This window comes from Culex pipiens, chromosome 1 (genome assembly GCF_016801865.2).
Source record: "Culex pipiens pallens isolate TS chromosome 1, TS_CPP_V2, whole genome shotgun sequence".
NCBI lineage: Eukaryota > Metazoa > Arthropoda > Insecta > Diptera > Culicidae > Culex > Culex pipiens.
In genome coordinates, this window is record NC_068937.1 from 68,925,370 (window position 1) to 68,941,132 (window position 15,763).

At 43.0% G+C, this 15,763-nt stretch overlaps 3 protein-coding genes across 4 annotated transcripts in view; 2 read left to right on the plus strand and 1 right to left on the minus strand.

Moving 5' to 3' along the window:
• Window positions 1-3,578, plus strand: part of LOC128093327 (uncharacterized) — a 481,727-nt gene extending 478,149 nt beyond the window's left edge. The window contains exon 2 of the mRNA XM_052709742.1: window positions 474-3,578. Within this exon, the coding sequence (XP_052565702.1) occupies window positions 2,750-3,574 (825 nt within the window). The 5' untranslated portion in view covers window positions 474-2,749 and the 3' untranslated portion in view covers window positions 3,575-3,578. The remainder of the gene's footprint in view (window positions 1-473) is intronic.
• Window positions 3,579-3,725: 147 nt separating this feature from the next.
• Window positions 3,726-5,252, plus strand: LOC120424735 (uncharacterized). The gene has a single exon (XM_039588925.1). The coding sequence runs from the start codon at window positions 3,726-3,728 to the stop codon at window positions 5,250-5,252; it is 1,527 nt and encodes a 508-aa protein (XP_039444859.1).
• On the minus strand, window positions 4,150-10,743 carry LOC120424744 (uncharacterized protein K02A2.6-like). 2 transcript variants are annotated; one of them, XM_039588937.2, is made up of 2 exons: window positions 9,406-10,492; window positions 4,150-5,924 (listed from the first exon to the last, which is right to left on the minus strand). In XM_039588937.2, exons 1-2 carry the CDS (start codon window positions 10,490-10,492, stop codon window positions 5,878-5,880), a joined length of 1,134 nt encoding a protein of 377 aa, XP_039444871.1. In that variant the 3' UTR covers window positions 4,150-5,877. The 2 variants fall into 2 exon arrangements, with proteins under 2 accessions (XP_039444871.1, XP_052565670.1); XM_052709710.1 differs by lacking the exon at window positions 4,150-5,924 and adding an exon at window positions 10,605-10,743 and having other exon boundaries at window positions 6,476-10,498.
• Window positions 10,744-15,763: the final 5,020 nt, after the last annotated feature.

The following is a 15,763-nucleotide window of genomic DNA, read 5'->3' on the forward strand; positions in this document are numbered from 1 at the left end:
AAAATTATGTACTCATGGAGAGAATCAAAGTTTGTTTACATCCGTAAGAAAAAAGTGTTTCGAATTAGTGGATTTCAAGGGTCAACGTTTTTCTTCAAAAACTTGATATAAAAGTTAAAATTTTCAGTTTTTCGAAACAGCATTCGAAAGATCGCAAGAAAAGCTTTCAAATGAAGGTAAAAGCGAATCATTAAGTTCAATTATCGATTTGCTATGATTTTTTGAACATTGGCCGATCTGTAAACTGTTCCGAATATGAGGGATGACTGTACACACGGGGTTGGGCACATGGTTGATCCGTAGCGCATTGGATTAACTTCCGTAAATATTTGGTAAATATCGTAAATATTATTTACCTGCACGATGTTTGGAACGAAATTTTGTTCAGTGTGGATAATGACAGTTCAGAACTGTCACTTGTTTGTTTCCTTCGTTTTCAAACTGTCACCGCTCCAATAAATTTATTTTTCCAGCTTAACCTGGCCATGGTCTTCGTTTCGTACATACACTTATGGTACTCGGGTCTATATGACCCAGAAATGTTTTTGGCTGCCAAAATTCGGAATCTTGACCGATTTTGGATGTCATGGCCGCAAATGAAACGTTAGAATGTCTACTTTGCGATTCCGACTGGCAGAACCGGTTTTGGGCACTGTGGCCTCCGGGAACCTGCTACAACCGAACACTACATACTACCCCTGACTGTTTGGGATCGTTCCGGCCGACTGTGGCCAATCCGGAACCGGTTCCAGGGTACCGCCAAAACGGTTCCAATAATGGTACTGCTAGAAACCCGTCTTGTTGCATATCAAACTTCATGAAATTGAAAATTATGACCATCTGAGGTCATGCCGATATCCTCTGACTCAACCTGGTCATGCTGGAACCGGTTACCGGTGGCCAGTGGGGGACACTTCCGGAGTATGCAGGAAAGCATATCATGCGACATATCAAACGTCATGAAATTGAAAATTATGACCATCTGAGGTCTTGCCGATATCCTCTGACTCACCCTGGTCACGCCGGAACCGCCCAAGTAACCATCCAGCATTAATATAAATCATAAATTAGCTGTTCATCAGCATTCACCAGCTAGTTAGTCATAAAACAGCTAAGATCAAAACAAATCAGCTCTTAAACAATTGCTTTAGGCTTTGCTGAAATGCAGCTGAATTAATGCTGCTCCTAGCAACACTGCTGGATTTTTTTTCCCATTAACTGGCAACACAGAAGAGGTGTGAAAGAGAGAGAATGAAGCAAACGAAAATAAACACATTTCTTACTCGCTCATCCCTTCAACTAGAACAACCATCACAAACCTGCGGAGAAAATTTCCGCTGTCAGTTGGTGGCTGAGATTCACCGTGATTTCATGCTTTAGCAGGTGCAGTCGATTTTTTCAGTCCTTATCGAAATTTTTCGTAAGAGCTGAATAAACAAAATGAGGACTAATGTTGCGATTATTATGAAAGAGAATCGCTTCTTTTAAAAAATGTAGGTTGGCCTAAAGGTTGATATTTTTCGGGCCTCTTCGGTGCCTAAAGAATCTTCAGAATTCGCCGTGGGTACTGGGGTACTGATGATAATGGAGGATCCTGCCCCAGCAGAGTCTGACGGAGCATATACCACAGAGTTATTTTAGGTATCATGTAAAGTACAAGCATTGGTAGGTTTAAAAACAGCTGCGGTAAGCCAACTCCAAATTGGGCGAATGGATAAAGGCGCTGAAAATTCAACACATCGGCGGCAAGCTCAAGCATCAAGGCATCCCATCTCCAACATCTACCTTTCACGCCAAAAATCGGCTCTTCCCCACACGCGGACAGCTGAGTCGGTAACGTGGTAGTAAACAAACCAAAAATAGATCAGAGAAGATGGGGAGGGGAAATAGAGAGAGCCGAGAGAGCCACATTTTTGCTACTCTCAATTTTTTTTGACGTTTTGTGCAGGGTTGGATCAACAACAGTAGAGGCTAGCTGGAAATCAGAAATATAAAGTCCAAAACCGATCGCAAATCAGCTGTAAAAGCGCTTTTAGTGCAGATGTCTAAACTTGTTAGCAATAATCCGCAGCTGGTAAAGCGCTTGTAGTGCTGAACACTGACTTGTTTTAGTGCTGTTTGGTTACTTGGGCGGTTACCGGTGGCCAGTGGGGGACACTTCCGGAGTATGCAGGCAAGCATATCATGCGACATATCAAACTTCATGAAATTGAAAATTATGACCATCTGAGGTCATGCCGATATCCTCTGACCCAACCTGGTCACTCCGGAACCGATTACCGGTGGCCACTGGGGGACAATTCCGGAGTATGCAAGGAAGCATATCATGCGACATATCAAACGTCATGAAATAGAAAATTATGACCATCTAAGGTCATGCCAATATCCTATGACCCAACCTGGTCACGCCGGAATCGGTCACCGGAGGCCACTGGGGGACACTGCAGAAGTATGCAAAGAACCCTACCAAAAAACGTAAACAACACTGACGAGCAAGATGTGTTGTGAGTAGCGCGGAGTAAACAAACTTCAATTGTGATGTAATTCAAACTTACCGTTCCCGAAATCCCACCCGCGAAAACCGAAGTACCCGTACGAAACCCGTGGAATTCGTCGTCATCTGGACCAAATAAAACAAATCGAAATTTGCCCCGCTGAGCTGGATCCACCACCGCCATCGCAAACAAGCCGCACCGCTGAACGCCGTCACGCACACTTTTGCTGTTTTTGTAGTGCATACTACTGCACGATGGCCACGAACACAACTACTGTCGACGACAAAAACAACAAGCAATTCCTGCAGTCGTCGTACGTCCAGGGCTGTCAATCGTCAATCGATGGAAGAATTGGGGATAATTCGATGACGTTGGATATTGCTGTGAGGATGCTGATGATGCAGTTCACCGAGATGAAGTTGATGCTTGAGACTTTTCGCACCGACTTCAACCGTAAAATCGACACAATCAAATCGGAGCTTCAAGGCAAGGTGAGCGTTCTTCAAAGCGACATCACGACACTGAAAGCAGAATACGAAGGCAAGTTTGTCAACCAGGATGCTACGTTGGGCCAAATAAACCATCGTGTTGATCACCTCTACCTGAACATCGGTGCCTTGGAGAATCAGAAGGAGTTGATCATCTCAGGTGTGCCATTCGTGAGTGACGAAGACCCGGACGCACTTTTTGCGATGATCTGTCGACAGCTGGAATGCAGCGAAGGTGAAGAACTGCTGACGAGTACCAGACGAATTTACGCGAACGGATTGAAGAACGGGGACGTTAGCCCTCTACTCGTGGAATTCGCTCTAAAAACTACACGCGACCGGTTCTACAGTACATACCTGCGTAGGCGGGACCTTAAGCTGCGACATCTCGGCATGTCGTCGGATCGACGTGTGTTTATCAACGAGAACCTGAACGCTGGCGCTCGTGAGGTGAAAAAGGCGGCCCTCCTGCTGAAAAAAGTGGGTAAGCTGACATCCGTTTTCACCAAGGGAGGAATAGTCCACGTAAAGCGCAGGGTTGGTGACCCACCGATCGCTGTTCAGTCTGTGAAAGATCTGGATGACGTGTAGCCGTAGTCAAACCGTCACTTTTGAAGTTATGTTGAAGTTATGTTTATGTTTTATTGTGAAACTTGTAAAATTGTCTTTTTGAAATTAGACGTTAAGAAGCCCTTTGAAGCTGCTTCTCTAAAACACCCCCCCCCCCTTACACACACACATAATGCCTGTCCCACACAACCACACTAACACGAACATCCCAGGAGCCGTGCTAAATGCTGCTCTTCTCCCTGGTAAGCTCAACATCTGCCACGGGAATGCCCAAAGTCTGTGCGCGAGGAAAAACTCTAAGTTGGAAGAAGTTCGAGCTGCCCTGTCGAGCCACAAAGTTGACATCGCGTGCTTTACTGAGTCTTGGTTGACTGCCTCAAGGAATAACCGCAGCATCGGCGTCCAAGGATACTCCGTCGTGCGTAACGATAGGGTGTACAAGCGAGGCGGTGGTATCGCTGTTTACTACAGGGATAGTATGTCGTGCACTAAGATCTTCAACACCGAACTAACCCCCGAGTCCGCCGATAAAACCGAGTGTCTAGCCTTAGAATTTCGTCTGAACGGATTCAAAGTTCTGCTGGTAGTCGTCTACAACCCTCCTGACAATAACTGTGCACCTTTTCTCGAGGAAAAGCTGACTAGTCTCACTTTGCGCTACGAGTCCGTCTTTCTGGTTGGCGATTTTAACACGGACTTGCTTCAAGCGAGCAATAAGCGTACGCAGCTCCTCTCAGCATTCGAAAGTTTTTCACTCGTTCCTTACGGCTGCGAGCCGACGTATTACCACGATACTGGATGCTCCCAACTGGATCTGTTAGTGACCAACGACAGTGACAAAATCCTACGTTTCGGTCAAGTCGACTTTCCGGGATTGTCGCAGCATGACCTGATCTACGTATCTCTGGACTTTGACGCTACGCAACCTGTCACGGTGAACACCTATCGTGACTACGTGCATTTTGATGCTGATGCCCTGAAGTTCGCAACGGTCAGTATTCCATGGAGAAACTTCTACGCAATCTTGGACCCCAACCACTCCTTGGAGTTCTTCACGGAGCGACTCAAAATCGTGCACGACACCTGTTTTCCGCTTCGGACGAGCTCTCGGCGCAATGCACCGAATAGATGGTTTACAGCTGATGTTCAACGAGCAATTCTAGAACGAGACCTGGCGTACAAGGATTGGCGAACTGCTGCGTCGGACGTAAAGGACCTGAAGCGACGTACGTACAAAACGCTGCGAAATCGTGCGAACTCAGTCATTGAACGGGCGAAAAAGACGTTTCTCGGTGGTTACCTGGACGCAAATATCCCATCAAAGCTGCTCTGGACTCGCGTGAAGAGCCTTGGAGTTGGAAAAGACAAATCATCTCAACCATGTGACCACGATCCGGATGAAGTAAATCGTATGTTTCTCTCGAGCTTCACACCAGCTGAAACTAGGAACGATCAACACGCAAGAATACTGCCATCTCAATACAATTTCTCGTTCCGCAACGTTCACTACTGGGAGGTCGTTAACGCCATCTGTGAAGTGAAGTCGAACGCCGTAGGGATGGACGGTTTGCCAATCAGGTTTCTGAAAATCGTGCTGCCACTAGTAATCCAACAAATAACCCACATGTTTAACCTGTTCATCAATACATCTACCTTTCCCAACCTTTGGAAGCATGCTAAGGTTCTGCCCCTAAAGTGATAAGTGAGTGAGGGCTAAGTATTGCGAGGTTTCGGCGTGATGTAGGGTAAAGAAAAGAGTACTTGTTCCGTTCGAGGTGTAAAGAGAAGTGATCGAGCTTCTGCTCGGTTTTTATTGCTAAGGCAAAACAGTTCGGTGCGTTACATAGTATTTTGTTAGTGTGCGTGACAATGCCTAAGCGTTAGGGCGGTACACCTCAGTCCTCCGCTTTTCAGTTTGTTATTACAGTGTTTAATTAATAGAAATAAGTAATTTTAACAATTCAATTAAGTATTCGAAATACAAGTTATTTTAATAAGAAAATTGTAGGAGTTTGAGTTCAGAAAAAGCTATGCACTAGTTATAAACAAATTCATCGATCATTTTAGGATTTCTCTGACGTTTCGAACGTCGAAGACAGATCGCTGGCAACTCCGCCACAGCGGCATCCCGCTTTCTTCTTCTGCTCTTCGTTTGAACCGGTTCCAAGAATCCTCGGAACGGGCCCTCACCGCATCCAGTGCCCCGCATCAGTTCTGTATCTTCTCCCATCTCGACATCCATGTAGTCTTCCGCCGCATTTATCACCGGCGTTGCGAGCGGCATCATCAAATTTGGATGTTCGTGCCGGCGTTCACGTCGCGGTTTAAGCTGTCCGCGCTGCGCGATCAGCACCGCGTTTCCAATTTGTATCTGGAAAATATTTTTAGAAAATTGTCGCAGATAAGGCGGGCAATGCTGGTAGAATTTAAAGAATTTGTAAATGAACGCAAAATGTTTAAGAAATTGCCTGTGGCCTTTCGAAATGTTGGTGCCGAAATCCGAATGTTGCGAGATTCTCTGAAAGACAACTAAGATGCACACGATGCAAGAGAAATGAAATAAGCCTGCTCCGCGTGTGCGACTGTATATGTGTGAGCGCGTCGACAGGACAGATTGAAGTCTGCGCAACGCGCACGTTGGTAGAGGAAAAGAGAGAGCGAAAAGCGAGAGCTACGGATGTGGCGTGATAATGAGGGTGTTGAGCTTCGGGTGAGGGAAATTGAGAGAGCTTTGTATGTGTTTGTGCGCTTATGGAACGATTGTGTCTGGAAGGGCCTTCGGGTATCGGGATTCAGGAACGGTTCTTCAGTCTGGCGTTTAACGTTGTAGCGAGCAGTTTGGTTTTATGTGGTGGGTGGTGGGATCATGAAACAAAACAAAGGTTCGCTTCCAGGAGTTGGAAAAGAGAGACTTGGCCTGAGTTACGACAAAAATTTCTTTAAGTACGTAGCCAAAATCCACTTATTTGGTAATTTAACGTCGTGATTTTTATACCAAATAGTATCTCCTGCAATCAGTTCGTCCAACCCGTCATTCGACGTTTTGTTGGATATTTCAGGTACTTGTACCTCATCACAAGGAGTTTGTTTACTGACTAGATGATTTTTGTAATGATTTTTAGGATTTAATAAATCTAACATTGTTTTTGGCTTGTATGAGAAAACTTTCTCTGAAGGAAATTGCCCTGAACTCGTCGAAGTATTATTTCTAAAATTTATTAAAAATAGATTAATCTGGTCTTCCAAATCAATGTTGTCCAACTCCGGATCTAACAAAAACTTCTTTAAAACGTCTTTAGTTGTTCTAACTAGCCTCTCCGCTTGGCCATTGCTCTGCGGATTGTATGGTGGACTTTTCATCACCTTAATTCCTTGCCTTTCAAGAAATGACACAAAGTAAGAAGAATTAAATGGAGGACCATTGTCCGATACCAAAACGTCTGGCAGACCAAATCTTGCAAAATAAGCAACCAATTTCTTCAAGACTTTTGCACAATCCGTGCCTTGTTTCATCCATTCTACCTCAAGCCACTTGGTGTGTGAATCCACAATCAGAAGAAAAGTGTGGCGAGAAAAATAGAAGAAATCAATGTGAATTCGGCTAAAAGGCCTAGTAGTTGGCGTCCAATTAGACGTAGTTTGAACTTTTGGCACCACTGCCATACTACCACAAATATCGCATGTTGAAACATATTTTTCAATATCTTTGTTGATTCCAAACCAATAGACTTGCCTATGTGCTAATTGTTTCATTTTAACTATCCCTGCGTGATTGGCGTGTAAAAGTTTTAAAATCCCGCTTTGCATTCCACGTGGTATCACCACCCTGTCTTGGTACAATAAGCACCCTTCAACCTCTTCCAAATCATTCTGATTTGCAAATACGTCCATAAAGCGTTTGTCCACCTTTTCTGGCCAACCATCACGCAGATAGCTTGAAATTTGTTGTAAATAAACATCGTCAGTTGTCGCCTTGGCAACCAAAACAAAGTCTAATGGGAAATCTTTACTGAAGTTAATGCTCCTAACGAAATCTTGATCCAATTCGGCAGGCACCGACTGACTTAGAGGAAACCTCGAACAAAAATCCGCATTTCCCATCTTAGCAGACGGCCTGTACCGAAGTTCAAATTTATAAATGGAAAGTTCCAAAATATAACGTTGGAGTCTGGTTACAAATATTGAATTTTTGCCTTCTTTGCCGAAAATTCCCAGCAATGGCTTGTGATCAGTGTAAGCAATAAACTCTTGTCCAAATAAATATTTATGAAATTTCTTAATGGTACAAACCAAAGCTAAAGCTTCCAAATGAAGAATAGGATACTTCTTTTGTGCGTCATCTAAACTAAAAGATGTAAAACAAATAGGCTTCTCAACCCCATCGATCACATGAGCAATTACTCCTCCTAGGCCATAGCCTGATGCGTCAGAAACAACTACAATTTCCTTATTAGGATCGTAAAATTCCAGAATATTTGCCGAAAGCAACATTTGTTTACTTTCGTGAAAGGCTTTGTCGCAATCGCGATCCCAAATAAACCTCGTATTTTTCTTTAGCAAGTTATACAAAAAATGCAATTTTGCAGACATATTTGGCACAAATCTGTTGTAGTAGTTTATTAATCCCAAGTAGGATCTTAGTTCATTAACATTTGTAGGCACTTTTGCTCTCTGAACAGTCGAAATTTTGTCAGGGCAGGTCAATAAACCTTTGTCCGTAATAATGTGCCCTAAATATTTCAATTCTGTAACAAAAAATTTGCATTTCTCCCAGTTTACCTTAATATTTGCCTTTGCAAGCCTTTTAAAAACAATTATCAGCTTATCTCGACAATCATCGACAGTTTGCCCTGCTATCAGAACATCATCTAAATAACAGAACACATTGGGAATTCCGCCCAAAATTTGATCCATAATGTGTTGGAAAATTGACGCACTAGGAGAAGCCCCCTGTGGTAAGCGATGGTAGGTAAATAAACCCTTAATTGTATTGATAACCATGAATTTCTTGGACCTCTCCGATAACGCAAGTTGTGTGTATGCACCCTCAAGATCTAAAGAACAAAAAACTTTGCAATTCGCCAATTTAGCAAACAAATCACTAGCAACAGGCAAAGGATATGCATTCGCCACTAACACTTTGTTAATAGACACTTTACAATCAATAACAAGTCTGATTTTATTATCCTTTTTCATGACAACTATCACCGGAGATGCCCAATCACTGGCTTCAATGGGACTGATCACATTTTCCTTCTCTAATCTATCCAAATACGTTAAAACTTTCTCCCTTAACCTGTAGGGAACGTCATACGCTTTCTTAAATATGGGAACTTCACTTTTCAAGACCAACTCAGCCTCAAAACCCTTGATCGGAGTAGAAAAATCTTTCACAAAAACCTCCGAAAAATCCCGTTTAATCTCTTGAATCAACTCATCACCCTTTGGCGCACTCACACTGTTAATTTGTTCATCAATCATCGCATTGTTAGAAAAGTATTGCCTCCATTGAGGGAAGAAAATATCCATCCAATTCCTGCCAAAAAGCGGAATGAACTTGAAATCAGAATTTAATACAAGTAATTTCAACTTATGTTTGAAACCATTCAGTTTTACACAAACATCTGTCTCTCCCTCAATATTGAGTTGATTTCCATTTACTACCAAAAGCTGTTTATCACATTTGTTCAAAGGTTTGTCAAAAAGTCTGAAATATTGAGTTTTTCCCATCACTGTTACCGTTGATCCACAATCAATCTCCATTTGGACGAAAACATTATCAATTATGACATTTGTCAAACAAGGTTCACTTATTTTGTTAATGGACTCCACACACATACATTGTAAACTACCTGGGTTCCACTCGGAGTAGCTTTCATCGTCCGAAGTCTCCACCCTAGGACCATCTGCTGTCCTCATGCGTCCCATCAGATCCGACAACTCCTTTTCTGCACTGGTCCCTGGCCTCGCGGCCTCGATGAAATTCACCGCATCTCGCTGCAGATTTTTCAGTGTGAAACACTTTCTCCTAATGTGACCTAACTCCCCACAGTAATCACATTCCATCTCCGAATAATCCCTCTTAGGCCAGTTGTTGTAGTTGTTGCGACCATTTAGTCTGTTATTGTTACTGTAGTTTGTGTTTCTGTGTGTGTTGTTACGATTATCACCTTGGAATCGAACTGTACGCTGAGTGTTTTGTGAATTTTGTGTGCGATTGTGATTGTTGTAGTTGTTGTAACCCGATCTGTTGCCCGATCCATTTGTTCTATTGAAACCATTACCCTGTCTATTGACATTGTTTTGTGTGCGTGTGTGTTGTCTTTGATTGTAGGGATGGCCCAAACGCTCGTGAACTGGTCTTCTCACTTGGTTAATCATCTCCGGAGGAGGGTAGCTGTAATTAGCGCACGAATTTTGATTGAAAAGCGAATGTACATTGCGTTTAGCAATGTTCCATGTAGTGATGAACTTGTCCAATTTAGCCAAATCCAACTTCTCCTCCTTCAGAAGATTTTCCTTCAATACAGCATCACTCAGTCCAACCAAAACTCTGTCAATGATTGCAACTTCTTTGAAATTTTCAAACCCACAAAACTCAGCCTGAAGTTTGACCGCTTGCACAAACTCCTCAGCGGTTTCGTCTGGTTGTTGATTCCTTTGACTAAACCGAAACCGTTGTACAAGGTCAGGCTCAGTAAGATCAAGTTTAAGCTTGAGTTTTGCCACAATGGTAGCATAATCAGCTTTATCTAATTCATCCTTCTTGAAGAGAAGTTTCAATTGGGAATAAATGTATGGCCCGCAAAGATTCATAAAATGAGATTTTTGAAGATCACCCTCCACTTTGTTAGCTTTGAAGGTGTAATCCAGCCTATCAGCCCAATCGCCAAAGGTCGTGCCTTTGCGATATTGCTCAATGCTTGAAGCCATACTCATTTTGCCCTTTTTTCCCAAAATGCAATTTAATGGAATAAATAGATAAAAAAAAGAAAGCAATGAAGACCAATTAGTCTTGTTTCAGGGGTAAAAAAAATCTTGAAAAACTCACCGCTCTGCTATTCCGGCCTTTGCCAGCAAATTTGCTTACAACGCCTCTCACACACACAGCAAAATGGCCGCTACCACGTGCCCGGTACGTCCCAGCATAGCACAAGCGTCCTCCAGCGAACAATCAGCCACCGCCGCCGCCGCGATTGAAGATTTTCTCCTTAAACAGCAACCTGGACGATCCGACCGGCTGTGACGTTGGAACCAACCAGACACTTGGAAACAAGAATTACTCGTGCCAAGATCTCCCGCCAGCACACACTAATTGCAATAAAATAAAGAAATTTATGTTAATTTTAGATTTTTTTAAACTTTTGTTCTAATCAGAACCGAAATTCTTGCACACGCAACACTTACAAAGGTTAAATTGTTAATTATTTTCACATAAATTCACTCATGGATTCTTTTGGTGATACTACCCAAAAGAATTTTATTTTATTTTAAAAGAAAAAGCACAAGGAACCAATTTGCCCCAGATGCCCTTACCTTGCCAATCAGCAATCACCAAACAAAAGAACGACGCGCGTGCCTTCCAACAAAATGGCGTCGCAGAAGTTGATGCTCACCGTGCCGCCTTTGTTCTGGACCTCGCCTGATCGCCGCGTGCCGCTTCCTCCGGGAAAACACCCAAACGTCGAGCGTTTCCAACCGGCGTCTTCGAAAAATCCGGCACCTTCAAGCAGCTCTCGTCCAATCCGCTCCGGCGTCACCCGAAACAAGAAATTCCGCAACCGTAGAACACTTAACCGCTCACCCGAAAGTTCGGTTCAAAGTCTTTTTTTTTTTTTTTTGCAAACTGCACCCGCGAAACTAATGCAATTCGATTTTTAATCAAGTTCCGCGCACCCGAAAAATGCAAAAAAAAAATTATCCTCCTCGTCGTCACTGATAAGTGAGTGAGGGCTAAGTATTGCGAGGTTTCGGCGTGATGTAGGGTAAAGAAAAGAGTACTTGTTCCGTTCGAGGTGTAAAGAGAAGTGATCGAGCTTCTGCTCGGTTTTTATTGCTAAGGCAAAACAGTTCGGTGCGTTACATAGTATTTTGTTAGTGTGCGTGACAACGCCTAAGCGTTAGGGCGGTACACCTCATAAAGAAGAAATCGAACTCGAACGACGTGACGAACTTGCGGCCGATCAGCATTCTGTGCTCGTTGTCCAAAGCATTTGAGAAGCTTCTCGATCAGCAAATGGCGAACTACATCGACAACAACCATCTTCTAACAGAACATCAAGCAGGTTTCCGGAAGGGCCAAAGCGTCAAAACTGCAGCGCTCCGCGTCCATGACGATTTGGCGTCCACAATCGACAAGCGTGGTGTTGGCGTACTGGTCCTGTTGGATTTCTCAAAAGCTTTCGATACCATCCCCCACAACAAACTACTGGACAAGCTGGAAACCGAATTCAACTTCTCTTCGACTGCCTTGAACCTAATGAACTCCTACCTTCGAAGACGGAAGCAGACAGTGTTCTGTGATAATCGCTGCTCAGATTGTGCTGAGCCAACATCGGGCGTTCCGCAAGGATCAATAATCGGTCCTCGATTGTTCTGTTGCCACATCAACGATCTACCGAACGTCCTCAAACACTGTGCAATCCAATTGTATGCAGATGATGTCCAGCTCTACATCCGTGGTGTTGGTCCATGCGCGCGTGATTTGATCAGAATGGTAAATCAGGACCTCCAGAATGTTGCCGATTGGTCGAACCGAAATCGTTTGCTCGTAAATCCCGCTAAAAGCAAGGCCCTTTTCATTCAAAGCGCAAACCGTAGAGCTGCCCTGGTTCCTGATCTGCGCATCGAAATGAACGGTGAGCAAATTCAATGGACGGAGCGTGCAAGCAACCTAGGATTCATCTTTCAAAGCGACCTGCAGTGGGACGGTCTTGTGTCACAGCAGTGTGGCAAAATCTATGCTGGCCTTCGCACACTCTACAGCTGCACACCGACTGCACCCGTGGCGACAAAACTGAAGCTGTTCAAAGCCCTTGTCCTGCCTCACTTTCTGTTCGCCGACGTTTTCTTTGTCCGTCTTTCGTCGAGCCTGTTCAACCGACTACGCGTGGCCCTGAACTGCTGCGTACGCTACGTTTACGGATTGCGGAGGCGCGACCACGTGAGCCACCTTCAAAAGAACCTCGTTGGATGTCCGATGCTAAACCTATTCGCTTACCGATCCTGTCTGTTTTTGAGAAACTTGTTGTCGTCCCGAACAAACCTGCGAAAATTTATTAAAAGTGACCCTAGTTTTTAAAATTTTAGTGCTACAAATTATTAACATTATATTTAGGTTATCAAATTATTGTATGCACGTCGATCTACACCGGAAGTAGCAATTTTAAAAGGAGCAATCCTTACGCTACCAGATATAATAAACAAACAAACAAACAAACCTGGTCACGCCGGAATCGGTCACCGGAGGCCACTGGGGGACACTGCAGAAGTATGCAAAGAACCCTACCATGCGACGTATCAAACTTCATGAAATTGAAAATTATGACCATCTGAGGTCATGCCAATATCCTATGACCCAACCTGATCACTCCGGAACCGGTTACCGGTGGCCACTGGGGGACACTTCCGGAGTATGCAGGGAAGCATATCATGCGACATATCAAACTTCATGAAATAGAAAATTACGATTATCTGAGGTCATACCGATATCCTATGACCCAACCTGGTCACGCCGGAATCGGTTACCGGTGGACACGGGGGGACACTTCCGGAGTATGCAGGGAAGCATATCATGCGACATATCAAACTTCATGAAATTGCAAATTATGACCATCTGAGGTCATGCCAATATCCTCTGACTCACCCTGGTCACGCCGGAACCGGTTACCGGTGGCCACTGGGGGACACTTCCGGGGTATGCAGGGAAGCATATCATGCGACATATCAAACTTCATGAAATTGAAAATTACGATTATCTGAGGTCATACCGATATCCTATGACCCAACCTGGTCACGCCGGAATCGGTTACCGGTGGACACGGGGGGACACTTACGGAGTATGCAAGGAAGCATATTATGCGACATATCAAACTTCATGAAATAGAAAATTATGACCATCTGAGGTCATGCCAATATCTTATGACCCAACCTGGTCACGCCGGAACCGGTTACCGGTAGCCACTGGGGGACACTTCCGGAGTATGCAAGGAAGCATATCATGTGACATATCAATCCTCATGAAATTGCAAATTATGACCACCAAAGGTCTTGCCCACGTTTTTTAATCCAACCTGGCCACTGGGAGACAATTTCTGACGGCGATGTCCTCCGGCCCATCCTGATTAATTTGGAACCGAAAATGGGTTGGGAATGGAGGAAATTTGTGAAACATGCAAAGAACCAAGTTTGAAGTTTCTTCTCGAACCTAAGATTTAAAAGGTTTTAATGGGGAGAGCACCAAATCCTTTTTATTTTCCAAGGAACCTTCCATCCCAGGGTTCGGACTGACGACCTTTGGATTGGGAGTCCAACCGCCGCCAGCGACTCCACCGGAGCAGGCTTGGTTTGGAGTGTTGATTGTACTTATAGCAGGGAGAAAACTGGAATGATCAAATGACCGTACAACAACTGAGGCTGGAACCGACGTTCTACTTCCCCATCCGATAGAAGGCGTGATGACACATTACTCGTCACAAGAAATGTGGACGCAATCACACTAGCAGCTACACAACCGAGCCCGATTACCATTCCGGAACCATTTAATTGATGGCGGTTTGAATTTTCCAGGGCTGTGGAGTCGGAGTCGGAGTCGGAGCCGGAGTCGGTGGAGTCGGGTCTTTTTGGGGACCTGGAGTCGGAGTCGGAGTCGGAGTCGTCAAAACTCGATTAGCTGGAGTCGGAGTCGGAGTCGGAGTCGGCGAAATTGTATGAGCTGGAGTCGGAGTCGGAGCCGGAGTCGTAAATTTCTGATAGACCCGGAGTCGGAGCTGGAGTCGGAGTTGTCAAAATATTTAATATAATTTATGTTCAATATTTTTAATAATTTAGGTTAATTCCCAATTTTTTTAAATTTGTTTATTGAATCGCGTGCACTGCGTTGACATTCTTTATTTAATTTTTTTTTGGTTCAAGATATGTTTTAGAAGCATTTTTATTGTGATTGGAAAGCTCTTATTGTGTTATTTTACTAAGATCACTGAATGATAATCTGTTAATCCTCTCTTGTTAATGTTTGTATACACTATACTATAGTGTCATAACTCATAAAATAGTAAACAATTTTGGCTGTGTAGTCGAAAAATTAAAACATATTAAAATAATTCTTTACTCTCTCTTATTGTTTGTATTTATGTATTCTTTCAAATCAAATTTGAACAAATTTTATCAAACTCTTTCTAAAAAAATATAAATACCGTCATCTTTTGGCCCGATAGTGAATATCTTGGAGGTTTTAAGTAGATCATTTTTTTTATAGGAAAATAAAGGTTCACTATCAGTACTCATCGAAAAAAAAAATATTTTTTTATTACATTTGTAAAATTGACAGCATAACTCTACTTATAAATTATCAACTATTATATCAATCCACTACTTGGAACGCAATATGCTCATTTTGTATGTAAATAAAAATTAATCAAAGTGTCGTGCTGACAACATTTGAAACTGACAAAAAATATCGAAAGTAGCAACTAATTTTGAAATAATCATTGAATCATTGATATAGAGCAATTCCATGCCAAATAGGGAATCGGTTATACCGGACGATCTACAATTTTAATGAAACTTTGTAGACATGTTATCCGACGCTTATGAAGCCATGTTTGTGTATATGGAGCCAGTTTCAATTCGATATTTATTTGTATTTCTGAATTTAAATTTTGCTGTAGCTCAAAGCCGTATCAAAAAGTGGTCAAAGACAAACTTGTAGGAAATTTAACGGGCTTTCCAAAAAAAATACACTGAAAGAAAACAACACGCTTCTTTTATAAGATTTTTTATTTAAAAGATTTAAAGTAAAATTTGGGGGTGAGCCCACGATTTTTTTTCGCTCAAAATTTTTGTGAAAATAGCCTAAGATGTTACAAAAAGACTCACGAAAAATGCAGAATGGAGCAATCATCTAAAAAAATACAAAAATCATTTACTGAAAATATTTTTTTGAAAAGTGCTCTAAACGTCAAATTTTTTTAAAAACCGAATGTGGGAATC